The sequence below is a fragment of the Conger conger genome, chromosome 4, assembly GCF_963514075.1.
Source record: "Conger conger chromosome 4, fConCon1.1, whole genome shotgun sequence".
NCBI classification, from domain to species: Eukaryota; Metazoa; Chordata; class Actinopteri; order Anguilliformes; family Congridae; genus Conger; species Conger conger.
Genome location: NC_083763.1, coordinates 64,754,941 through 64,781,429, shown reverse-complemented (window position 1 = coordinate 64,781,429; position 26,489 = coordinate 64,754,941). Strand labels below are relative to the sequence as shown.

The window sequence follows — 26,489 nt, the reverse complement described above, 5'->3', positions numbered from 1 at the left end:
ATTGTGCCTTTTCAAAAGCTGCCAAGCATATATTTCAAGGATGATCCCTTGATGCATTTTTCTATTGTCTACCCAGTTCCACTGTGCTAATGTGTTCTGAGTTTTAATGAGGGGTCTAAACACAAAAGGTGCATTGGCACCCTGCTGATACTGTTCAGATTGATATTATGTTTTTGTCACAACAGCAATAAAATCTGCTCAGTTCATCTAAGACTCACAGAATTTGTCAGAAATAGAAAGTACAGTAGATCTACCAGAACTAGACAGGATGTGTAAGTTTGATTTAAGAACTGGGTTTGTGTTTACTGCTGAATAAATCTATGATCATGGAGGAGAGATGGGCTAGTTTGTAGTTACTACAGCTGCCGTGCTACAGCTGGCGCAGCCAATTGAAAATATAACATTTCAATAATAATTTGTTATTTAGCTGGCACTTTTATCAAAAGCAAGTTACAGTTTATTAGACTAAGTGGGGAACAATCCCCCTGGAGCAATGCAGGGTTAGAGGCCTTGCCAAAGAGGCCAACAGCTGTGCAGATTGTAAACCTGTACACCGGGGCTTGAACCACCAACCTTCTGGGTCCCAGTCATGTACCTTAGCCACGGTGCAGGGGGATGGGGGTGGTGGGCAAGAGGCAGAGTACACTCTAGTCACGCCAATCCACTGCACCAGTCGTTCACACCTATATGCAATTTGGAGTCTCCAATTTCTGATGACAAGCAATTTACAGTTGTCAGCTAGGCCATTGTGGCTATCCTTTTTCAAGGTGTTTTTCTCCCCAGTTTGGAATCACTTTTGAATCAATTTCAAAATGTTGAATTGTTGTGCCTATTGTTATGACTAGTAATCTGCATCAACTAATGTGTGTTAACTCATTGAATGCACTTGCCTGTGTCCCAGTCACTATCTCACACTGCAGTACACATTTACACTCCTTATTGGAAGGAGCCCCTGTAATGGTAACCACAGAAAACCTGGCCACCTTAAACAAGGCCAACTGTGTTCTGCCACTGCAGATGTATTTTTGGCTACAACATTTACAAACTGCTTTTTCTCAATTTCCATGTAAAGCAGTTCAAAATCAGAGCATCACAGGCATTTAAATCACAATACCACACCATAGAATCACAAACCTTCAAGACTGTCCAAACAATAAATAAGACTTAGAACACAATGTGTGAGTACTGCACAAAAATGCAGGTTGGACTTTATTTTATTTTTTTAACACAATAAAAACTAAATAAGAATAAAATATTTACATGGTTGCTTGGAACAGTTCTGCAGAAAATAAAGAGAAAACATCCTTTGATGCTAACATTGTTACTTACAAACACCTATATTTATAATTTCATAAACAGGCGCAACAGATTCCATAAAAAAGATTAAATATAGACATAGTATCAAGAAATGATGGTGGTAATAATAATAATAATAATAATAATAATAATAATAATAATAGTACACAGTCGTATGTCAAGGTTATGATTTAGCAGTCTCCAATCGGTCACTGCATCTAATAAACACCAGATAAGCATTTGGCAGTCTTATACACAGAGGATTTTAATGACATTTACTAATCAATACACAAGAAGTGATACAAAAAGCATTTCTATGTAGTACAAAATAAACTCTCTCCTTTCATTTTTTTTATTTTTTATTGTATTTTCTCAATCTCCCAAATATTCCATGCTACTCTGTGGGTAAATGCCAACTTTTGTTACAGGTATTGGGAACATAGTCTAAATGTTCTTGCAAAATATAGTAATTTACCAGTTCGTTACTGTAAAAATTAAGCAAAAATAAGATTTTCCAATTTAATAACCATTTTCAAGACATAAATAACTCGTCTCATCCAGTTCCAAATCACATTGTACCAAAAGAAAAAAAGCTCATTTTTATACTCTAAGAGAGTGTAACATAGAATCTATTTACAAACTTGCTATGTGGGCTATAATAAGCCATTAAGTCTTTAGTAGGTCCTATAAACACCAGTTTTTAAAGAAGAGAATTTCTAAATTTTTTGTGTGTAGACTACAGATTCTAAGGCAGCTTACTAGCGTAAATCCACAGCAAAATCAAGATAAAAGCAATGTTGTCCAAATTTGTCTCAATTTGTATATTAAGTTTTAACTTCCCATTACTTTGAAATAAAAAAGGAAATGACTGATTTGTTTTCAGTTTCTTTACAGGTCACCTCTGGCACTCAGATAAACAATACAAAGTTGTAAGTGCTTAGCGGCTTCGTGTTGAGATGAAAAACTGCCTCGGCCCTGTGGACACAGTCAGGGTGGGAGAGCCACGTTCACAAGCTCCACAGAACATCATTTGGTCTTGATCAGGTGAGATACAAAGTTTTTTCTCTTTGCATGTTTCTGTAAAAAAAGACAAAATAAAAAGTGTTCATACACACACAAAGGCACATCTTCCCTTGAAGTAATAGTGATAATACTAGCTCTTTCAAAGGCAGTTTCGTCAAATAACTGCTAATGTTTCTATGTATACGTTGGCTTGAGAAGGGAGGGCCGTGTGTGAGAATAGCTGGCTTGTGCTCACCCATTACTGCAGTAGTCAGTGGTCCATTCCACACTCTGAGCGGGATTCCTGCACCCTGAACGGACATATTCCACAGAGGGTGACACCACTTGGCCCCCTGAGGATGTGCAGTTTAAGATGTTCTGGAATTCCGCTTGAAGAGGAAAACCCTGTAGAACAACAGCATAAAAACGCACTTATTTTTCCAAACTAATTTTCCATCCACAAAGTACACAGTGTACTACAGGAGAGATGGTGCCACCTAGAGAAGTTCTCTCACGGACGAGAACCTTCTGGTAAACGGTAGTGGTTTCATTAGATTGTGTTGCATTAAACTAAAATTTCAAACAAAAATGGTGGCTGGATTTGCACCGATATTAATTAAATCAATTTGCATTGATATTAATTAGCATGAGTGGTCTACATTCTACCAAACAGGCTCAAAAGTTATTCAAATAAAACACCAATTAATAAACTTTTATTAATGTGAAAAGAAAATAAGGAGCTATAATAAATTAACGTGAGTGAAAGAGAAGGGGAAATGTAGATAAGATATTTTTATTTGAAAAGTTTGTCTGTACTTGTCAGGAGAAAAAATATGTGAAAGGGAAGTTAATCTCAATGGGGGAGGGAGGAAGAGAGAGAGTGAGAGAGAGAGAGAGAGAGAGAGAGAAAGAGAGACAGAGAGAGAGAGAGAGACAGAGAGCGGCAGCAGGTGGCAGGGTTTTTTTTCTTTTGAGATTCTACCTATTCATTCATTGTTCTCCAAATTCTTCTCCTTCATTCTATCACAAAGGCACCATCTGTCTTTTTGTATTGGTCCCTCTGCCTTAGCTCACCAAAGTTGAACCACAGTCTTTTTTTGTTTGCTCTTCACAAATATGCAAAATGAATGAGGATTATTACACTATACTGGATTTACAACTGCCATAAAGGCACAATCTAAGACAAGAGCTTAAAACTCTGAGTGGCATAAGAGAGGCACAGTTTAAGCATCCCCCCCCCCCCCACTAAAGATTGACACAGCTGTGCGAGCTGAAATGTGCTCATTTTAAATTGGACTTCAGACAAATTTATTCTGTAATCCACTGGGGAGGAACAACTTTTAAAATGACACTCATGCACAAATAGTTTTAAAGAGCCCTCCAGACCTCATTGCATGAATAAAATAAATAAATAAGTAAGTAAATGAGTAAATAAATAAATAAACAAATAAATAAAACCTCTATAGTCCTAATGAATAGCATGTAAAGGACCTGTCACTGAGGGCCTGTTCACCAGTGTACATCCTCAACTGCTTTTGTGGATAATATCTAGACTTGAAATGCCACTAGAAAGCTTTGCATGCTGAGAGATGCTTTCCTGGTGTTACTTAAAGTCTTACTTGGTTTAGGCAGATATTATGATTATGATGATGATGATGATTATAATTATTATTAATGTGATTGTTATTATTATTATTTGTATTCATAATGCTGTTATTATTATTAGATCACATTATGAATGCTACAGTGTACTATTAAGATAATGAAATATTAAACTGGATATAATTTTCCAGTTACTTCCAATTATTTTACATTTTTGGAGCCAAATATGCATTGCAATATGTATCTATTGCAATTATGAACGTGACGTTTTAATAATGTATGCAGGTATAGCCTCAGGATCTTCTGAAATGGCTCTCATATATATTGTAAATATGTTACACTAAACATTTCTTAGCATTTTGTTTTTGACTGGTACCTAATCAACTATTTATCAAAGTCACTATGTGTTCATTCTCAGAATAAGAAAGGCATTAGCCACAGAGAAACATTGCCTTGCGTTTATCTTTTTTTCTCTTTCTTTCTTTGCTTTTATCAATACATGTTTCAACTGATCACCAAAGCCTTACCGAAGGCACTGAACACATTGCAGTGGCACGGGCATACAAGTGTTGCATTTAAGGAAATTAGTCGCCATTGTGGACATTTGGGCTCAATATCTATAAACAAATTCCTGTGATTTTAACATTTGTAATTCCTGTGATTTTAACATTTGTGCATGCTGCTCTTTATGCATTTTCCTTATTGTCAAATGAAGCCCTCATTAATTGCTATAAATGAACAGTATCTGTTTTTTCAGTCATTCATTAAAAATAGGAATGCAGACACTGAGCTTTGAGGATTGAGTGCACGGAGGTCTAATTAAAAGTGATTCTAATAATAACTTATTATTTCTCAGTGTGATCCTTGAGAGACAATTACAGCATGTTTTGAAACATGGCTGGAATTTTAAAGCTTGGTGTCCCAATGTTGCAGAGGAATGAAAGGAGGAGGCACTGATAGAGATTAATATGATGTCAAAGGGGTCATTTGCTCTTTAATTAGATTTCTGTAGCCTTAGCAGTTCCTCTTTGCTGTAGCATCTAGTCCTAAAAAGCCTGCAGCCAAACCCAACAGCGATCCCCATCTCCACACTTTACCGGGAACTAATTTCATTTCCTGTCTGTCTGAAGAGGGGCTTTCATCAGATACCAAGGTATTTTTGTCTTCACAACTGATGTATTCATCAATCTCAATGTTGTTTTTTTTCACAACTTTAAATTACATCCAAATCCTAATGCATCTGTTTATTACAAGGGAAAATTGAAAATCTGTCTGTGCAATATACACAGATTTTTTCCAAAGGGTTATAAAGAAAGCTGACAGATATTAATGATTTCTTTCTTGACCTCATTCAAAGTGCAAGGAATAGAATGGAGAGCTGGAAATGCAGAAAGATGAAATGGTAGCATGCACTCCACACTCACATGCACATAAATATTTATAGACTCTCTAACACACAAACATATCTAGGTCATGCAAAGAATATGTTGTGATTTCTGTTTGTCCCTCTACCTTTATATACAATGCAGGAAGGGGGTGCACCCCCCCCCCCCCCACACACACACACACATTCCACATCATTGTAAATAAATGCTTCATTTAAATAAATAATTTGCATGAAATTGGTTTGCATTATACAGGAAAATAATCTCCATGTCCTTCTTAAACCGTAAGAGATTCTTATTTATGAATTAATAATTATCTGCGCTCTTAAGCAGGAGCAGTGAAATATTTCCAGCGACATTCCCCTCCATGGCTCTTCCCGTCCTTCCTGGCGGAATCGGTGATCTGCTAGCCATGGAATCGTGATTCTTCATGGGAATTGTTTGCGGGATTCTGTTAGCCATGTTAAACTAAGTGGTCTTCAGATTGAATTATTATGGCTGCCGTTTCAGCAGCTACCTTTCAGGGGCCACGCTCCACTGTGGGACCAATCAGTGGTTTACAAAGCACCTTTCTGTAGGAATAACAAAAGGAGAGGCGTCTGTGGTCGGGTGTGGTCTAACCCTCAGGGTTTCCCATTGGAAAGGCACACCCATGACTGTTGACCACAGACTTCTAGCTCACACACCCTTCTTGTGTTAAAGATTTAAACAGTTCTCTACCTGGAGGGCAAACAGCACAGTGGCAGCCCCAGCATTCATCAACAAGACTTAACAGATGTCCTGTAAAGCCTATGCACTTTAGACATCATCAAAGACACTTATACAAGTTGGTGTTTTGTTCCTCTTACCTTCACCCTCAATACCTCACTAAACCCTGTCACTATCTGTAGAAAGGCCCTGTCACGTGACAGACCTCCGACATGGACGGGGAGTGGAGGGAGAGCTGGTGGTTGAGTGTGTGTGTGTGTGTGTGTGTCTGTCTGTCTGTCCGTCTGTGACAATGGGTCACGTGACGGGTCACGTGACTGACCTGCGACATGGACGGGGAGTGGAGGGAGAGCTGGTGGTTGCCGAGCTGCTGTTGCATGGCGATGGATTGGTGCTGCTGGAGGCTGAGGTGCTGGTGCAGGGGCGGGCTGATCTGGAGCGGGGGAGGGGGGGACGCCGCCATGTTGCCGATGGAGACGGACACCGGCATCTGGGCGTTGGGCTTGGGGGCGATGCTGCGAGGCAGGCCGGGGGGCATGGCAGGCAGGTGGGGGTTCATCCCCGGCTGCTGGTGATAAGGGTGTCCCATGTACAGGCCGGCGTGGGCCTGTGGGGCCCCAGGGAAGACCTGCTGCTTGGAGCCCAGCATCTGCGAGGCTTGGGATGTCTTCACGTCAACAGGCTCGCTGTAACTCTAGAAAAAGATCATACAAAAGAGACAGCGTGTAATTTCATCCAGGCATCGAGTCAAAGACAACCAACTGCTGCCCACAGATCCATTCCTTACAGCCTGCTCTTTCAGCCACTGCTACCAAACACCAGTTTATTTAGAAACAATAGTGGGAGGAAAATGCATACATGCTGAAATCTTACATTATTATTTCAATACACTTACGGATATCTTTTCTATCTAGAACAGTGTAAGTAGATGAAACTTGCAAATCATTATTTCCACTGACTTGATGTCATTTTGTTCACTCTGTCAACAAGACCATAGCAGTGGAGGCAGGCGTTGTGTATGGAGTAAGAGTGGGCTTAAAGACTGATTTTAATCGTGAAGCAATCCATCACTGGTAAACTCACAGGACACAGTGACACCTCAGACAAACCAAACCTATAACAGACCGCTCTTCGCCTGCATAGAAATGCTAGAGAAGGATACAGGGATAAAAAACAATGCAATGCACTGTAACTCCACTGTATCTCCTTATGCATTGTATCTCCTTATAGCAAAGCACATGTGACATGTGACAAATTTAATTTAAGCACTTTTTAATGAATACACAACATAATACAAAATTGTGTATTTTGACAGTCATTTAAATCTGTAATTAATGTGAAAAGCAAAAACCAGGTCACCTAATTAAAAATTACAGTAACAAATTGCACTAGGGTAGGATGGCAGAAATAACTACTGTGTCCAGTGTTTATATTAATTGAAATTTAATCTGCAAATATTATTTTAGTGTGACACTGCAACATGAAAGTCACGTGTTTCTTTTATGTAAAATGTTCTAGTGTATGCTATCATAAAATGAAAAGCATTAGTACATGTTTGAAATGATGAGGAGCGTACTGGTAAGTTAGCCCCATACTGTTTCTATTATCAGGCACTTTTAGTCTTTCATTATGGTTAATTTACAGTTATCAATGTTTATATGTGTCCACATTGCAGCGGGAGCATTCAGCTCTGCCCAAACAGCCATGTCTGCATCCTGAGAGCCTGCATTCAGACTCCTCATTACATCACTGAAGTAGACATATTCATCTATGCAGAGATCACCCTCTCTTTCACAACTCATGGTCTCCTTCACATTTTACATCCAAGCCAGTTTGTTCTTTATATTATGGCACATTAAATAATACATCAGGTCAATACATATAATATTTATGTAAAAAGGTGCAGAACTAACCTTGGAAACCAAACTTGCCCTGTAAGCAGCCAACTGTTTGAGGTACTCCTTCTTAGCAGCTTCTGTTTTCTTCTTGTAAAGCTGCAAAGCAACCATGAGCCCATCAGTAGCCATTCTCAGCTGTTGGGTTGTGAATTGATTGACAGAGCAGGTCTTTTCACAGTACATTATGATATCATATTGTAATTGTATTATTGAAAGACTGGATTCATTAAAAATGTGCCCCTAAACTTGACTTTAAATGTGTTAAATGTTACATTTCAACATGACCCACAATTATTTTTATTCCCCAGGTTTGGTGATTGCTTAAAATTGTATCTGTGAAGAAAATAACAAACACCTCATTGGTATTCAATGTTACGGACAAATGTTGACTGAATCCAGGCTTTCATTACTGTAGGTCAGCATATTGACTGAAAAAATAGTAGTTTTGCTACAAAACATTGTCCGTTGTCTGCTTACCTTTTCATTGGTAAATAATAACATTGTTATCAATACCTATCAGAACTTTCTGTGGATATTTGTGCATATCAACATCCAATTTCATACAGGATTGGGAAAATTACAACGCCAGTCATACATATACAGTATTGACTGATCCAGCTTTATGATTTTGGAGCAAAATCTTATCCAAGCTAAGCTGTAAATCCCTTCATTATCCTGCTTTTGTTCCATTGCCAATACACAGATATACACTGCTTCCAACCATAAAACCAGAACTCAAGCTAACATGTCGTATGCTTGTTTTTCTTTTCCTGGAATGCAATTTAATAATAACATAATACAAACTACCATCACTCAATCAATTTAATCTGAATGTGTAAGACTATTACAGCTATTAAAAACAACTCTTTGCTGATTAATCTGTTGGTATGTATTAATGCGTCATCTATGTGATCGTTTTTCATGCTCAGTTACATTGACAAAGCGGGATGAAAGCAATCTCAAACCAGTCTCTGTACAATGGGGATTGCCAGAACACACAACTGGGTCAAAAATACAGGCTTTCTGAGAACTCTCTCTTTTGTTGTAATGTACCTTTATTTTTTTCATTTGAAGCTAAAACCTAAAAGAGCAGGAAGGAAACGTATGCTACAATGACATATCGGCCTCTCCAGCAACGCTGCAGAAGTCTGAATGATTTGATTGACATGACTGGACACATAATTAATGTAATTATATTAGGCTGGGATAAGACAGGGTGGGAGACTCTGAGGGATGTAGGCTGCCTCACCAGTAACTGTCAATCATATTCCTGCTGATCCTAATTCACGTTGGGCTCATAATTGAGGCTGAAGTCTCTGGTCTATCCAAAATAGGATGATTTTTTAACGTAAATTGCAAAGCAGGACCATGTTTGCCATGTGATGGATCCACAGTACAGTGCGAGATTAGATGCTCAACAAGCTCATTAATACTGATGTTAGAGAAGTCATGAACATGACAACTCCCATCTTAAGCTGTGAGAACGAACATGAATTGCCACATTAAATCTTAGCCTTTTCCATTTGCCACATCTACCCCAGGAAGATATATCAGTTACTGGTATTCTATAGTACCTTCCACTGAACAAAAGCTGTTTGTTATATTTCCACACACAAGGAAATTAGCAAATGTTCTGTACAATGAATCTCAATGATGTACAGATAGCACACATTTCATTTCCTGAGCACCAAAGGCTAAGGTCCTGTGGCATCCTGTTCCCACTGTTTTACTTCAGCATGTCTGCTGCACCAATACTGTAAGACACTATTCAGGAGTCACACAACTATCACACACAGTACAACGACATTACACCTTATTTCCCATGTGTGTGCCCTGCCAACACATCGTCCATGTCCCCATTGAAAAGGACCATGCATCCATGAGCTAGACATGCAGATTGATTCTGTTCACATGCTTTGTCGGAGGCAACAAACAATAGATGTGATTTTTTCATGAGAACATCACTGAAACACCGCATCTAATACTAGGTGAGGTTTTGACTTTGAGGGAAATATACATCAGCATGGCACAGTAAGATGGGGCTGATGAGAAGGAATGGTGGAAGAGTTCTTAACCTCTTTTATTCAGGCCATTATGGGATTAATTTCTGGTCTGGCTCAGGGTGGGTGGAGAAAAGAAGGGTCATTCAGAAGCTCATTCAGAAGACGACAGTCATCTTTCAGCTGTGTGCAGGTATCTGGTGCAAATGATTGACTTTTGCACGGGCAATTTTATTTCACGAGTGCATGAAAACAGCATCTTGGATCGAGGGTCCAAACATTGAAGGGGTAAAACACCCAATAAATTCTGTGGGGCAATTGTAATTTATTTCTTTAGAATTTCAGTAATCGTATTTATTAAACTTTTATAAAAAAGTTTCACATCAGTTTTTGTTCACATTTATTTAACTAAGTAAGTATATTTTGGTACAGCATGTAGGAGTTTAGACCATTTGGATTCTGTTGGGGTACATTCTTAAACAGGGTATCACAGTCAGTCCTGGTTTCTGAATGCTGACTCAGCTCTCCTTTTGAGTGTGTTATGTTTCTGACACATTTTCCACCTACAAGGTATGATAACCGATTTGAAGATGAATCTTTTTTTTTTCCAGACATGAACCTTATTGATTGCTTTCAAAACAATCCGCTCAGAAAGAAATGTCAATGTGAAATATAACCCAAACCCTCTCTCCAAGGGACAGCTTTCAAAAATATGAAATCATTTACACTTTCATACTGATACAGTTTCTTTTCACACCCATTCCAGCTGGACCTGGCAGATGTGCTGACAGACAGCGCTATGAACGGAAAGTACCTGTTTCTGTTCTTCACCAAGGCCGTCCCACATCGAGGCCACGATTTTGGAGACTTCGCCGAAGGTGGCATTTGGGTTCTGGCCCTTGATGGCGGCCTGGGTGTCACGGAAGAAGAGCGCGTAGGCGGACACGGGCTTCTGGGGCTCGTTGGGGTCCTTCTTCTTCTTCTTCTTGGGGGTTTTCGGCTTCTTCCCCAGGTCTGTGGCCGGCCTCTTCTCTGCCCCATTCATCTGTGAGGAACAGTGGAATAACACCTCAGCATTAATCACTCTGAGAAAAGTGCACAGCATGGGAAAATGTGTCATTTAACAGTAATCGACAAGTCAATAAAAAGAAAATTCAGCTGACGGCCTTGTAAATATTACACTCTTCGCTGTAGGCACATGTATAAATGTTTTGATGAAAAGCCTGGCTGGAGTTAATGTCAAATCAAATCAAATTTTAATATCATTTTCATTACATTACCAGATGGTTATCATTTGATGTAATCTGCACCAATCAAAATAAATATGACTGACTATTTTTTATACATTCAAATTAATTTGCAAGGAATTCCAAAAAAAAAAGAAGTGTTCTGATGCATATCAATGCAAATTCTGCACTTCCAACAACTTTCAAATTATGCTTTATAAAGATTCCTATAATATGTTGTAAGAAAATTAAGTTGGATAAAACAACAAAGATGTTAGAGAGAACAAAACAATTTGCAGGCACTGTAATACATTTTATTACCCATTTTCACATTTATACATTTTCAAGGTTGCAAGAAACTTTGAATGGGAAATTCATTACTCAGTACTGTAAATAACAGATGCTAATCCCCTGACACTGCTTCCAGACAAGGGTTTCTTTCCCAATAAATTAGCCTGCTCTCAGATAATAATGGGCTTCCCCTGAAGCATACCAAACAGTTCCTCATGCATGCACACACACACACACACACACACACGCACACAAACACACAAACAGTTCTCTACACACATATACACATACATACAAATAGCCTTGGTTATTTTTATGTGTAAGATAAATCATTTATATACAACTGTGCAACACGTTAAGACTGCTAAAGAAAGGCAGCAACCAAAGCGCTCTGTAACTGACTGTGCAATGTATTTACATCAGATTTAGCATCGGCTCTTCTCAAATATTATTGGGTTGAAGGTATTGGTGCGTATTATTATATAAGCTTTTATATTTTCTCTTTCTAATTATAATAATTAGCACAGCAATTAATTTCTAATTATGCCCAATTACTTGAAAGGTGGAAGAATATGTTTTTTAAAGGCAGGTCCAGATTTGTTGGATAAAATGCACAAAAAAGACTGTGGAATACAAACAACACCATCACTGAAATATAGAGAAATATCGCCACGTGAAAGGTACTATAGTAATGCATTTTATTTTTGTGAAAATGTGATGAATAAAGACCCACTTATGTTATGCACCACATAAACAGGCCTCTGTGTCTACATTTCCATTTTATGGACTCACTCGTTGTACCTTTAAGGACTCCTCTGCTTCATCTTCATGCACTGAACTGGAGGGAGAGGGGGTCGCAGACTTGCTTCCTGGTGGTGAAGGGGAACTATGGGGGACATTGTTCCCGCTCAACCCCAACTGAGCACTGAGTTGGGATTGGTTGATGGTGGTCAGCTGACTATGCGGCATCATGACCGACTGGAGTCTGGGCCTCAAAGCTTCCATCTGTGGGTGGCTGTTGTACCGGGATGTCTCAGAGTTGGCCATCTCTTGCATCTGTGCACACACAAAAGACGGGCATTGGCAACAAACACCCACTGTACGCCTAATTAACGCAAAAATGAATTAATTATACACATTTACCGCAGTGTCCCAACACTAAATTACACAAGCGCATGAACACACAGGTCTGTCAATATCACTAAAGAGGCTGGTGGGAAAAAAGACAAGATGGCCAGGTCTATGGGGCCTCCCCTCCTCTGATCCAGCTGTTTCAGAAAGCAGCCGTGGGTGGAAGGAATGCGGGCGGCCATTGCCCCAGTTTGTCTGTGGTGCTCACCAGCTGCTGCCTATTTGGAGAAAGCAGCCAGAGCTGGACTGGTGCCAGCCTTCCTTGGGAAGGAGAGGGAGAGGCGTCATGTCAGCCCCTACCATTTAGCCCTGTCTGTCATCACTTGACACTGAACTCTGCCAAGTGGCGTTGCCCTCAGGGTTTGCAGGACTCTCAGTCCAGTGGGGCTTCATTGGCCTGCACTTACGGCAGCTGAAAACACCATTACAAACACCACCAAACCACTACAAAGAAACTGGAAAGTAAAAATGTAAAGGAAGCTAGGTTGATAGGTTGAGCTGCCATTGAAAAGTACTGTAGCTAAACAGTGTTTTTTGTCACTGGTGTGTGTTTTTGTGTCTGAAGGTTGCAATATGAGAGTACGATTATCATTTAAAAAATATAATCATCAGCATTTCTACGTTAAGCAAAACTAGCATAGAAATAATATATATTTTTTAATTAATAGTTTTTAATGCATTTTTCTTTTATTTGTTATTTGTTTTTGCTCAATGGTTGAGACTATAGACTGACAATGCCACAGCCGAGTGCAGGCTTTCAAAGTTTCAAGTTTGCTGAGGATGTTAACTTGTGGCCAATACACAACCACAACTCAAAGCCCTCCCAACATGTCACACCACGGTGCTGTGTGGAAATAGGCTTTCAGACATGGAATTGGGGGTTGAGCGTCAGCGGCATGAGAGCTGACACATTTTCAGCATTGAGGTTAATAAAACAGAGTGGAGAATCATTTCCACATGAAAAATAAACACGTAAAGGTATGTATGGTAAAGATTTCCAGCATCTATGTAGCCCACACTCATTTCTGAGAAAAATGAGAAAAAAACGACTGCCCAGCTCTTTAAGACTTTGAGACGTTGAAAACCCGTGGGAAAACATCTCAGACAACGGTGGGCTTTGTGCACTCAAAATAATTTCTTCATCTTAAATGAATCACACATGACCATTGCCATTTGTAATTTCAATGCGCCATTTTACTGCATTTAATGCATTTGCAGTGAATACTGTAAGTACAATTTAAGTGTACAATATCAGAAGCTCTTCCGTATTTGTTACACTCACTGTAAAGTGTCTTCATAACAGTCTTCAGTAAAAGGTGTTAACAAATAAAATTGAATTGAATTGAATTAATCCATCAGGTAAAACCCTTTCCATAGAAAATACAGCATGCTTTTAAGATCAGTCATTAAAGGATAAAGCAAGTGTTAGATATACAGAATTAATAAGCAGAAGAAAGAATTACTCTGCATTTCCATTATTAAGAATAGTTATTCTTAGAGATGAGCAAAAGCATTTTTGAATAATGTTGCTCATCTCACTCCACAAAAATGAATTCCGTGTAAGAGAACAGGCAGTAAGTGTAGTCACATGGTTTACATTGGTAATTGTGCCAGACCCAGGTTCAGTAATGACATTCTCAGACCAGTCTTATACATATTCCTCACATGCTGTTTCTTATGTAATTATTTCTTGCTTAGATGCCATATTGATTTTCCATAAAGGGTCAACTCTTTCCAGCAGCCAACAAATTCATTGAGCATCTAATAAAAATTTCTACATTGTCATCTCTGAATTATTTAAATCTTTATAGAGTGCTTTCAAGCATGAAATCAGATAAGTGGCTGTTATAAAGTTCTCCATTAAATGTAAAATGCAATACCCCTTTCATGTTTGGAAGTCACAGCTTTCCATTCTAAAATAGTACGCAAGACGTGTTATTGAACATTAGACTGGTACTGGACTGGATAGTGTTTAGGATGAGTAGTATTAATTATATATATTATATATATATATATATATATATATATATATATATATATATATATATATATATTTATATATATATGTGTGCATATGTGTTTGTGTAAAACGCTGGTCCTGGATTTAATCTAGATTCATTTCTGACTAAAAATATACCATTGTTTTTTTTTTTATTCCTCAGAACAATTTGCTAAGTTAATTACAGTGAACGCGGGTGAAGATGAAACACTTCTTCTTTGGTATGATCAGATACAGTACTGTGTAAGTAAGACACATGTAAAACAATTCCATAAAGTAATGAAATCAACCATTTTACATATCAATATCAATATTTACTATGAAGAACAGTTAAAAACTAAATCTAATCAATATTTGCTGTGACCACCCTTTGCCTTTAAAACTGCATCAGTTCTCTTAGGTACACTACCCTGCACTTTTATAAGAAAATCAGCTTGTAGGTTGATGATAATAACCACGTTTGACAATAATAACCTTGTTGGGAACACGTAATTAATTTTGTTTATTGATAGAATGTGCACAGGTATAGGGGGGGTGAGGATGATGTTATTATATTTTTCTTTTGCTTGTCTTTGTCTTCAGGACTTTAACTGATGGCCCTTCATGAAAAGGTACTTTTCCCTAATTTGTATTTTATCCTGCCCTCCCTGCTGGAATAATAATAATATAAAAATAAAAAGAATTAGTCACAGTCAGAAAAATGGACACAGGTAAAACCAAAACATAGCAGTTGCAAATTTTCTGCCTTTAGATCAGCTAACCGTGCCTTCGGGAGAGACTGTGCATCTTTAAGGACTGTGATTATGGTATTGCTAGGGTGTTTACTTAAGCTAATCACATGAACGGGCACACGTATAAACTTTATGGACACTAATTATTGATCATCTGATACCCCTGGCATACACACGAATGCAGAGGTCTGTGACTGTTTTGAATGTATAGGCATTTCACATTTTTACTGACACGATAGCTGAACTTTGTTGAAAGCAATGCACATTTTTTTGTGGAGGCTCAGCATTGTCAATTGGTTGACAATACAAAATACAAGCATTAAATTGTGTACTACATGAAGTAAAGTGTAAACTAGGATGTACCTGAAAAGTGTCCCTGGAGAGTTTCCTGTGAATGTTTTAGTCTTTTTTACAGCCAACATAACTACAGTGACACAGTAATATTATAAAGGCATATGTGTGGTTTGGTATCAGATCTGACTGGCAAGTATTACCTCTGTATTTCAGATCTCTCAAAGATTGTTTGCCAAGGAATTGCAAGTAAATCATCTTTAAAATTCCTAACTTGTGAATTGTGCTGCTGTGGATACAAGCGGATAAGACCGGTGTTTTTCCATTTCTGTAGTTCAAAATGTTTTACTATTTCATATCAAAAACTAGAACAGTTATTAAAATATACACAATAATGTGCTTAGGAGATGAAAAATGGTTATGCAGCGCATATCACCTCAAAGTGCTCTATTCAGTCTACAGTGCTAAGAGCCTTCAATTTCTTCAGTCTTATTTCAAATTCACATTATTGTTATTCATTTAAATAATTAATAAATGTTGTAAACATGCAATCCTTTAGTCGATGAGTACATGCCTTCAACATATTTTCTATAACTAACGAATTAATTAATTTGATTTAAAAAAGAAAGATATTGCATACAGCTCAGCTTATTATATCTATGCATCACTTAAATGTGCCACTTAAGAGGAAAGGAAATAGTCAGAAATAACATTAATAGTTGCTGATCTCCATTTCTGGTGCATAATACTGAATAATGTTTGTTATTCAGCGGATCTTATTGTATTTATCTCCTTTTCCTACCATTTATCTTCAGTATAAAGAGAACAAAAGGTAGAATAGTGAATGGAGGTGATGTTACAAGGTCAGCAGGAAAGTCCCTAAAGGTTGGCTGCTCTGTACTTTGAAGTTTTACATGACAAAAAGCCAGGCCACTTTGATCAATTTCATCAACCCTTAAGTCACCCTTGAGGGTAATATTCCCTTGGTGTGGATATTTCCTGCATTCCGGCCAAACACAATGATTCTGTCTCTAAGCTAATCACTCTAAAGGTGTATGCAAATTCAAGGACTTCAGAATTATCCGCATATTATTTATTTTTTGTGGTTGTTTAGTGATCATTGGGGAAGAAATGAGAAAAAACTATAACATAAACTATAATCTTGTGTGTTACTAATAAAAACTGAACACATTTGTAACGTCTGATGAGATTGTCTTGCAGATTATACAATTTTTAAAGCAGAATCCACTGGTGGTGGGAATGGATTAATTACGATGAATGATACAGCAAGACATAAAAGAAGCCACCTTATTTGCATCAATGTCTGTTAGTAAACAGTATACGCTATAAAAAATACACATTATTTTGGGTGAATTTGTAAAAATAGTAAACATGTAAAAATATGTTCTGTTGATAGCACTTAGAGAAATACAGCCATATTTGAATGTTTTTTTGCCATTCAAGTGAGGAAAGAGATCATATAGATTCACAAACAATTCAGTGGCTGCATGAAACAATGTTCCCTCTTGCTATGGAGTAGAGAAGAGTCCTGCACTGAATGCATACTATAGATTCCACGCAGTTCAAAAAGTTTCACAAATCTCCCTAATTCAATCTTCCAATCTGACATGAAAAATCTCATCAGAACAACCATATTAAAAAACCGCATTACTGCAAGGTAAATAATACAAAACTCCTCTATTTATCCATAATACTCACAAAAAATGCAGCTTTTATTTATTTGTGCTGAACTAAATGACTGTGTATCTGAGGCTGGCATCTCCCCCCTCCTGTTTTCCTGGATATATTTGAGTTTACATGGACCCTCTTCATGCATGGCTTCCTTTAACGTCTTCCTCTGGGTTCGAGAGTCTGGAGTCCTAACATGCACTGAATACCTTTTTATTTTTCTCTGAAAAGAGTCCACAGAGCATGGTTGGCTGCATCCACTCAGAGGCAAAATCCTTTTTCCTCTAATACTTATTTTAGTAAAACACATTAAAATCAAATATCTTCTGTAGTAAAACGATTCAAGCCCCTGGAACTGAAATAATTTTCTAATAAAAAATGCATGAGGCAAATAAATGCATTTTATGTTCCAGCAGAAAAGACCGTTTCAACAGGCTAATGCTCAGAGAAAATTCATTCTGTCAAACAGCGATTTCATTCTTTACTGCAGCTACAAGCTCTCTCCTGTTGCCTGGCAACCATAATTCATAGTAGCTCTAATGGATATTCTTCCAGCACTGAGAACATTAAGGTGAAAAGAAAAAATGCCTAGGGTGAATCTTGAAATCTTTCATTATGCATGTAATTCTACATTTTTTTGTATTATTTATTTACTGTCATGGTATAATGTTGAAATGTTTTTATGCCAACAATCTAAATTCTCATAATTATGTGTTGAAAACCTATTTTGCAAACACTCACACGTATGATTGAAATGAGATTTGCTGTGAACCACTTAGGGTCCGCTGCTTTATGTGATTATAAACATGTGATCTGGTTTACGTATGCCTACATATATCAGATGGGAGTTGGACGCATTAGGAACGTAGTGTTATTATTTTCACAAAAGCATAAAGCAATTTCAGTTTTAGCAACTATATACTGTATATCTGTCTTTCTCTCATTCTATAAACATGCATGCATACATGTTTATAATAGTGCTACAATGTTATTTTATTACTTAGGCAATGGCCATTAAAAACATGATTTTTTTTGCCATTGCTATAAGAGCAACAACAAAGACAAAAACACTGAAAGCCATATTCTGTGTTAAAGTTAATATTTGTAGATAAGCAAAATCAAATGACACACAGTTAGAGGTTTTAAGGACTGTAAGACACTGGGTAAAAGCAGTGAACTGTGCATGAATTCATTTTATTTACTAATATAAAATGTATAACAAGGTTTCAAAGGCAAGCTGAATAACGTATCATGGTGTAATGTGAAGAGAGTGGTGTAAAAGGTGTAAATAAGCAGGTAATCAAAGTATCAAAATGACTTGGGCATCACTTTCAGAAACAATAGAGGTTGAAATGTCACCAGTCACTCACAAAGCACGCCTGGTTAACCACAATTAGTCAAAGTCTCAGTTAGTGTTGTTTGACATTACAGCACACGGAGAATCTGTGAAATGAAGAAATACCTATGCCTTAAGTTTCGTTTCTTCAATATTGAGATTCGTTTTATGCAGAAAACGTAAGAGATTCAAAGAATTAAGGCCGGCAATGGTCATCCTTCTGTAACTCTTCTGCAACTCTTTCTTTTTCAACTATAGTAAAGGTAGTGAATGTATGTGCATGAAGATTTGAATATGATCTTTAAACATTCTCAAAATTGTATTGTTAAAGCATTCATATCACTAATGGATTGTTGGCTAGGCTGTTTATGGAACACGATCATCTAGAGACAATTATTAAATTATTATGAATTCTATCATTGCCCCCCCCCCCCCCGTAAACCTTATCTATGTGAAATATTTGTTTTATCTTCATTTTATTTGCAATGGTAGATTATGGATCCATGACTGCTGTTTTTTCAACAATGGATTTCATTGTTGCAGCAACTGGTAATTAACTGTAAAAGTCCAAATGGATTAGAGTACCTAGTACCAAAGTGAATTTTAAACGGACTTCTCTTCTCTTCACGAAAAACTCTCCAAAACTCACTATGCCATGTTCTTGCAAAAAAAAGAAAAAGAAAATAAAAACTAAATCACATTGAAAGTACAGTATATTCAACAATACATCATGATATCAGATCTGCTGTCAATACATATGTTATCTGATTCTTATGAAATCCAAACAACCTCTGTGATATCAGGGCTCTGACTTACAGAAACATGATATGGTCACTTACCATGGACAAGGAGTTTGAAAGCAGGGTGCCATCTTGGCTCAGCATGTTGGAGACGGTGATGGACGGGAGGTCCATGTTCTGTGGGTGGAAGGGGTGCAGTCCGTTCTGAGGCATGGGGGGGCAGAGGGAGTGGTAGCCCGCGGAGTCTGACTCAGGCATGTGGATCAGTGGGTGGTCTGGCAGGGTGGGTGGGGTAATGGGTGGGATGTTGAAGTCTTCATCACCAAGGCTGGGCACAGGGTAAGACTGTCGGGACAGAGATGTAGAGGATATTATGTCCATGGGAGGTTTAGTGAAAACCCACCTGCTGTATTGTTACTGCCAAGATATATACTTTTATTATGGTGCTCGCATGTTCAGTTTATGTTTGATGAAAATAGGCTTGTAGCTGCACATGTATCTCTGATTCCCTGCTAGGGCACTGCTGTTGTACCCTTAAGCAAGGTGATTCACCTGAATTGGTTAAAAAATCTTTATGGATGGATTGTATGTTCTATCTATATCTCTGTCAATTAAAAGTAATTGCTTAGTTTAAAAACAGTCTAGAATGTTTCACAAGAGTCTTGCAAGTATTTAAATATAATCTCATATTGTCCAACACTGAATTAAACAGAAATATAATCATAACAATAAAAATATACTCATATAGAATGAAACCAAAAAAAATCCTGAAGGATTAAATTCATTATTTTTGTATTGTCTTGAGGATTTAAATATGTTTTCAAGTTGGATGCACTGCCAAACTGAGTTCTAGTTTCAAAGAGGAGTGGTAGATCAAGTCTGTATAACCATCTGTGAAGCAAACATACTTTCATTTCCTAATGAAGATTTCACAGCTAACAGCATGACAGATAAAAGTGTTGCCTTTCAATAAAGCCCACTTGTTTTAATTCAAGGTAACAATTGACTTGGAAGATAGACAAATTATAACTTCTTACACTTCTTGAAATTATCCAACTGAAAGCCATATTCATTAAAATGTCTGTAACAGGTTTTAGCAGGATCCAGACCCTGCAGATGTACACTGTACAGAAATTAATTAATTTTTTGCCACCTCCTACATAAGTTTTTATTCAGAGGAAAAAAATAATCCATTCTGTAAAACTGCCAGTTAAGGCAATTAACAGAAGAATTACATCCAAAATCCAAGCCCAACTGTCTCTTCAAAAGGCAGCAATAATGTGTTTAATGAACCTCAGATTAATTCCCTTTTCTAACAGCAAACTCATCTTATTATTAATTTGCATGTTTGATTGCGTTTCCCCCCACAGATGTCTGCATTAGTTTGGGACAACATGTTGGCATCATTTCTGTAGTGAGAGCACAAGGGGAGTAGGAAAAAAAGAGAAAAACATGGTTTGGCTGCCAAGCAATCTCAAAGAGCTGGCCATGGCTGCATGTTAAATTCATCTATGATGGTATTTCAGGTTTCTTGTTTTACTTCTGAAAACTTTATGAGTGTAGCCATCTGAATACAAATGCGGGACTGTCGCTGCTGGTCCTACGCGCCGTCAGGCTGCATCGCTCCAAACTCTGAGGACTCCCCGAAACAGAATTCTTCACCCAGATCTGACTGAGTGGAGCTGATTACGGCGAATGAAAGTGTTAAGACAGAAAATCTGTTCAACTCCTTCCCAACAGAGCACCATATTTAACAACACCTGCTCCTTACAAGAGAAAGGTTATGGGTCTGTTTATTGGAAACTGTACCGTGCAATTTGTGCGCGGCACAGTGGTATTATTTTCTATGATGGGAATGTCCTTATGTTGCCTGTATCATAAAACATACAGTAACAAAGAATAAGCCAATGAACCAGAACTATTGTTTCTGTATATTATTGATTTCATGGAAATAAACAAGCAAGACAATATATCACTAATAAAAATAAGGACTAGAGAAAATAACTATGAGAAATACCATGGAAACATAAAAACATTGAGACATATGTAATATGTACGCATAATATATTTAATCTGATATGTATAAAATTAAAATATGTGAAAGTATTATAATTTTCATCGGTCCATTTTTAAAACAAATAACACCACAGCCCAACTTCCACAAAGCAATGTGTATTACATTTACTAACAGGAAAATTTCATTCCATACAATGAGTTCAATCACATTTGTAGCTTTTCACCACCATATTATTTTTTTTTATCAATCAATTAAATCACTATGAACCTGAAGGTTGAAATCAAGCCACAACACAATACCTGTCTAATGACTGCCAATCCAAAGTATATTTAGCCTGAACCTATATTTGCAAACAGCATGCTCTGCTGCAAGTCTTTAACCAGCAGAGCTAGTGGCAGGCTATCATTGTTCAATAACTGTAATTCTGTCTCCCCTGTGGTATCCCAGAATGTCCTGAACTACATATTTTACCAAATAAGTCCACTTTTATTTACCTCACAGCATAAAATAAGACTACTTTAATAGCTCTTAAGAGGTTAATGGGACCAGGAAGAGGTGTTAGGGTGTCATCTTTGGGTGGGAATTTGGATTGGATTTGGGTGGGCAACAACAAAAAACTTGCTTTTGAGATAGGGGGGGCAAAAGCAATACAACTACATCATCCAATTTTTTGCAGGGGTTCTGAGGCCATGACCTCGTGAAAAATAAATAATAATGAAACTGTCAAATTTTGATTTCGATTTTATGTTGAGCATTTGTATGATGAACTAGAGAGGATAACGTGTGAGCAAATTTAGCCATGGTCAAGACAGGTACCAGCCGGCACTAAAGCTTCTCACAGCTTGTCCAAATGTGCGCTTGGGATAACTACTTAAAATTGGCTGGGATGTTCTATCCATATTTCAGTCAGGAGCGGACACAGCGGAGCTGGAGGTCGTGTCTGGGTTTTGTGGAGGTTGGAAGTATGCTGCCCCCGACACCTTACTCGGTGTTGGTAGATGTGCTGGGCTCGACAGTGGAGGCAGCATGCACTAGGGATGCCTGTTTTTTAATTAGCCACCTATCCATGCTCAAAGATTTATCTAGCTAGCTAAATAAAACGAATCATGTTAGCTTTCTGTAACATAATTTTATGTCCAACAAGCCAACCCCAGTTACTAGCAACAAATCAGCTGGAGCTGGCTAGCTAGCTAATCTCTAAAAGAAACATGCAGCTTGCAAAACGTGCAAACGGAACTGTGAAACTAGACTAGACAAGACTACTAATATAGTAGCCTATAAGAACCAGAGAAACGGAATAAACAAGAATCAAAGGTATTAACAGTTTTAATAGGATTGCTGAGAGCAGCTAGCTACAAACAGGTTTTGCAGTTCACATATCCATGTCTGTACCAGTTTCCTCTGGGTGGGCAAGGCTTATCTCAGGTTGGACAATGCCTGTAGACACAGCCCTGGGGCCTGGGGGAGTAATTCTGGAGAGGTTCCTACACTGCTCTTAAATGAAGGTGCTGTGCAATTTCAGCATTGTTAAATGATGACCCTGGCTCATTCAAAGGGCAGTGGAAAAAGGACGTCAGTAGATATGAATGGGCTATTGCTCAACAAGTAAATTGGCTTGTGCCCCTATATTTGCGTATGTGTGTGTGTGTGTGTGTGTGATTGTGTCTGTAGAGCCTTGTAGTGTGTTACAAAGTTACTAGTTTCTAGCTTACACTTGTAATGGTATTATTATTATTATTATTATTATTATTATTATTATTATTATATTGATTTAAGTTTTATTATCATTATTATTATTAATCATCATCATCACCATCAAATATTTTTAAAGCCTAATTTTATGGAATATGCATGACAAAAAGGACAGAGAAAAAAATAATAATATTATAGAATGATTAAACTGCATGGCTCCTTTCTCCCCCTGAGACACATGTATGATTGGCCTGCAGAAAACTGCTGCTGAACTACTACAAAGACAATATAAATGCAGAGACATGCAGAGCATTGCTGTGAAAAAGACACCAGAATATGTCCTCAGTTAAAAGAGGATATTTAGACTATCACCAAGATTACATTACAACACGCGTACGATTTACAGTAAATAATGATAGTTCAGATTAATTACTTACACCTTAATCCCACAGAAATAAAAATTTGTGAGGTAAATGATAACAAATTCACAAATTACAAACAGAATTCAGTGTGACTCACATTTCATGAGATATGCCCTGCATATCTATATTTTCCATGTAAAAAGACTTCTGCAATGGTACTGAATGCAATATGATTCATCAATACATTTAAATCATGTCCAATTGTTCAAAAAGGACAAAAAGAACACTGCTGTTTTTTTATATATGAGAAATTATTCAGGGCCATGTGACTCATCAATGACCAGAATGAGATCATTTTATGGAAACATATTCGTTAAGTTACCGGTCGGTAGCACAATATATCCTCACTGAATACTACTCAATTAGGGCTAGAGCTACCATATCAATTCAACTGCAGACAATACCTTGATTCAAATCACAAGTAAAATCTGAACACATTCCAAGGAAAACACATTCAGTCTCTGTACAGCAATAGAACATAGAGTATAAAATAGACCATACTCTCAATATTTTTGAGAATGTCCTCAAAACTAAAAAACGTTCCTGCACATAATGGATGCAAGGGTCTCCTGGTAATATTGTGCTGCTCAGTGTGGCTTGTATAAGATTAATTTAAAAAAAAAAACAAGAAAATACGTAAACAAGGGTAACCTGCACACTGAAATGAAACCGCTTTTCTGTTGGTTTAATTTTGAGTAATGAAGATGTCAGACTAAATGCTACAGTAGTTTAACTTAATTAGGTGGCCTATTTTTCTAGGCTGGTTTTTTCATTTCCCATCGCAGCTCAGCTTGTACAACAGGCAACAAGAGCAATTCTGTCTGTAATGAATACCTTGGGGACTGTGAGCAGTAATCATTTGAATGTTACATACTGAGCCAGGCTCTGTAAGCTAGTTTAAACTTGTTGAGCTACGAGCATCCGTTAAGAGAATCCCAACAAAACAATTTCCAAATTCTCTGGGGCCATGATGTTAATTTGAACAGGTCAGTAGAATCAAGAAAAAAAGATATACACTCAGTGATCACTGTATTAGGTATTTATTACACTTATTTTTTAGACTTCTACTGCTGTAGCCTATCCATTAAGAGTCATGATGCATTCAGAGATGCTCTCCTGCACACCACGGATGTTGTAATGTGTGGTTATTTGCGTTACTATCACCTTCCTGTCAGATTCGACCAGTCTGGCCATTCTCCTATGACGTCAAGATGTTTCTCTCTGCAGAACTGCGGCTCACTTTATATTTATCTTCGCAAAGACTAGTGTGCGTGAAAATCCCAGGAGATCAGCAGTTTCTGAGATACTCAAACCACTCTGTCTGCCACCAACAATCATTCCACGGTCAAAGTCACTTCCTCATTCTGATGGTTGATGTGAACAAGGTCCTGACCCATATCTACATGATTGTATGCCACACAATTGGCTGATTAGATAATCGCATGAATAAGTAGGTGTAATAAAGTAAAAATGTTCCTAATAAAGTGCTTGGTGAGTGTATATGTAAGTAAAGTAATTGACTAAACCAAATCTTACCCCTTTCCATTAGTATGTTCATATATAATAGGTTGAATAAAACACAACCTCACTATATTTTCTATAAGCAATGATCCAGGTTACACCAGCATTAAATCAAGCAGTAAAGTATTTAACATCTGCTTACAAATGAATTTTAATGAGTATGCAGGCAGGCGTCCCTGCCTCAGAGCTGGATTTCTGTTCACAAGGTAACAGTTTTTCAGTAAGTTTGATTTCATTGGACCTGAGCACTCAATTCATTCAGTTTGATTGCACTATTAAGTGGATATTGATCCTTGACTTTTCAACATTTAATCTCACATAAGGTAAATTATTTCTGAAATAAATGTTCAGCTGGAAGTGCTGAAAAATGCAACAGTGTTTCTGCTTGACTTAAATTATTATTTTCAACAAAGTCCCTTAAAATTACATTTTATGTCATTAATTAACTGAGAACGGACATGTTTATTCAATTAACGATGAATTTAAACAGATGGATAAACGTCGAGCATGCATGGCGTTTTGTGGGAACAGATTTGAAACAGAGCTGTAGAGTGCCATTAATGGATTTAACACATGTAAATTAAGTTTGTACTGCACAAAATCCGACCTGCGTTTATATGAAAAGGGAGAATCCGTTGAATTAAAAGTGACTAATGCAAAAATGTGAAAATCAATCAATAACCTTTCAAGAGGAATGCTATTTGCATCTTTCATTTCTCAGCCTGTTTCGGTGATACTAGCCATGTGGGTGGGGGACTACTGGCAGGGAAGTGGTTTTGTGAGGAAGTATAGAGATGGTCAGTTTTAGCTGAAGATGCTCAATATTCAGGGGGGGGGATGTGCTTGCTAGGATGGCAGATACATCAGGGGAAATCCCGGTTCTAATGAGTCACAGGTTCCACCTAATCAAGCAAAACCCACAACAGTAAACTGTCACTTCATCAACCACATTAATTTCCTGAAGCTTAACATTTTACACAATGCCAGTAAAAGAAGACATTATCTATTTGCTTCCAAGTAAACTGGAAGTTTTCATCCTTTATCTCAGAGCTGTTTAAGGATCCTTCACTGAACAGACAAGGCTCTCGTATAATTCAACATTCTGCATACCAAATGTTATCTCTCATATCAAGAGATGTATCTCACATACATATTGTTCTACTCGGGATATTCTAGCTTCAAACTGTGGTATGCTAGTTTGGAAGTTGATGTATTCTTCAAGGGTTCCGATTGTATCTGTATGGTTACACTAGGACTCAGAACGGTACTGTCCTATCAGGTCCTCTTCACACTTGTACTTGTTTTTGATCTGCACTTCGTTGTACGTTGCTCTGGATAAGATGCCTTGTAATGTAATGTAAAAGGCGAATTATGAGCTGGCGATTTGTATTGATATTGATACCAAACAATGACAGGCTTTAAACAGTATTAAACTCATGCAGAAACTGCAAGAAATCTAATGAATATGCACAAGCTTGGAATTTCCCATTCAGAGCACTAAAGGTGGCTCTG

The 26,489-nt window shown here is 37.6% G+C and overlaps 1 protein-coding gene across 2 annotated transcripts in view; it reads right to left on the bottom strand.

The window, feature by feature from the left end:
* Positions 1-1,177: 1,177 nt before the first annotated feature.
* Positions 1,178-26,489, bottom strand: part of tox (thymocyte selection-associated high mobility group box) — a 65,914-nt gene continuing 40,602 nt past the window's right edge. Inside the window, exons 4-10 of one of the 2 annotated variants that reach the window (XM_061239854.1) lie at positions 19,425-19,670; positions 12,201-12,464; positions 10,706-10,936; positions 7,907-7,987; positions 6,316-6,687; positions 2,555-2,703; positions 1,178-2,373 (exon numbers count right to left, since the gene is read on the bottom strand). In XM_061239854.1, the coding sequence (XP_061095838.1) occupies positions 2,337-2,373; positions 2,555-2,703; positions 6,316-6,687; positions 7,907-7,987; positions 10,706-10,936; positions 12,201-12,464; positions 19,425-19,670 (1,380 nt within the window). In that variant the 3' untranslated portion in view covers positions 1,178-2,336. The remainder of the gene's footprint in view (positions 2,374-2,554; positions 2,704-6,315; positions 6,688-7,906; positions 7,988-10,705; positions 10,937-12,200; positions 12,465-19,424; positions 19,671-26,489) is intronic. The other variant, XM_061239855.1, reaches the window with a different exon arrangement.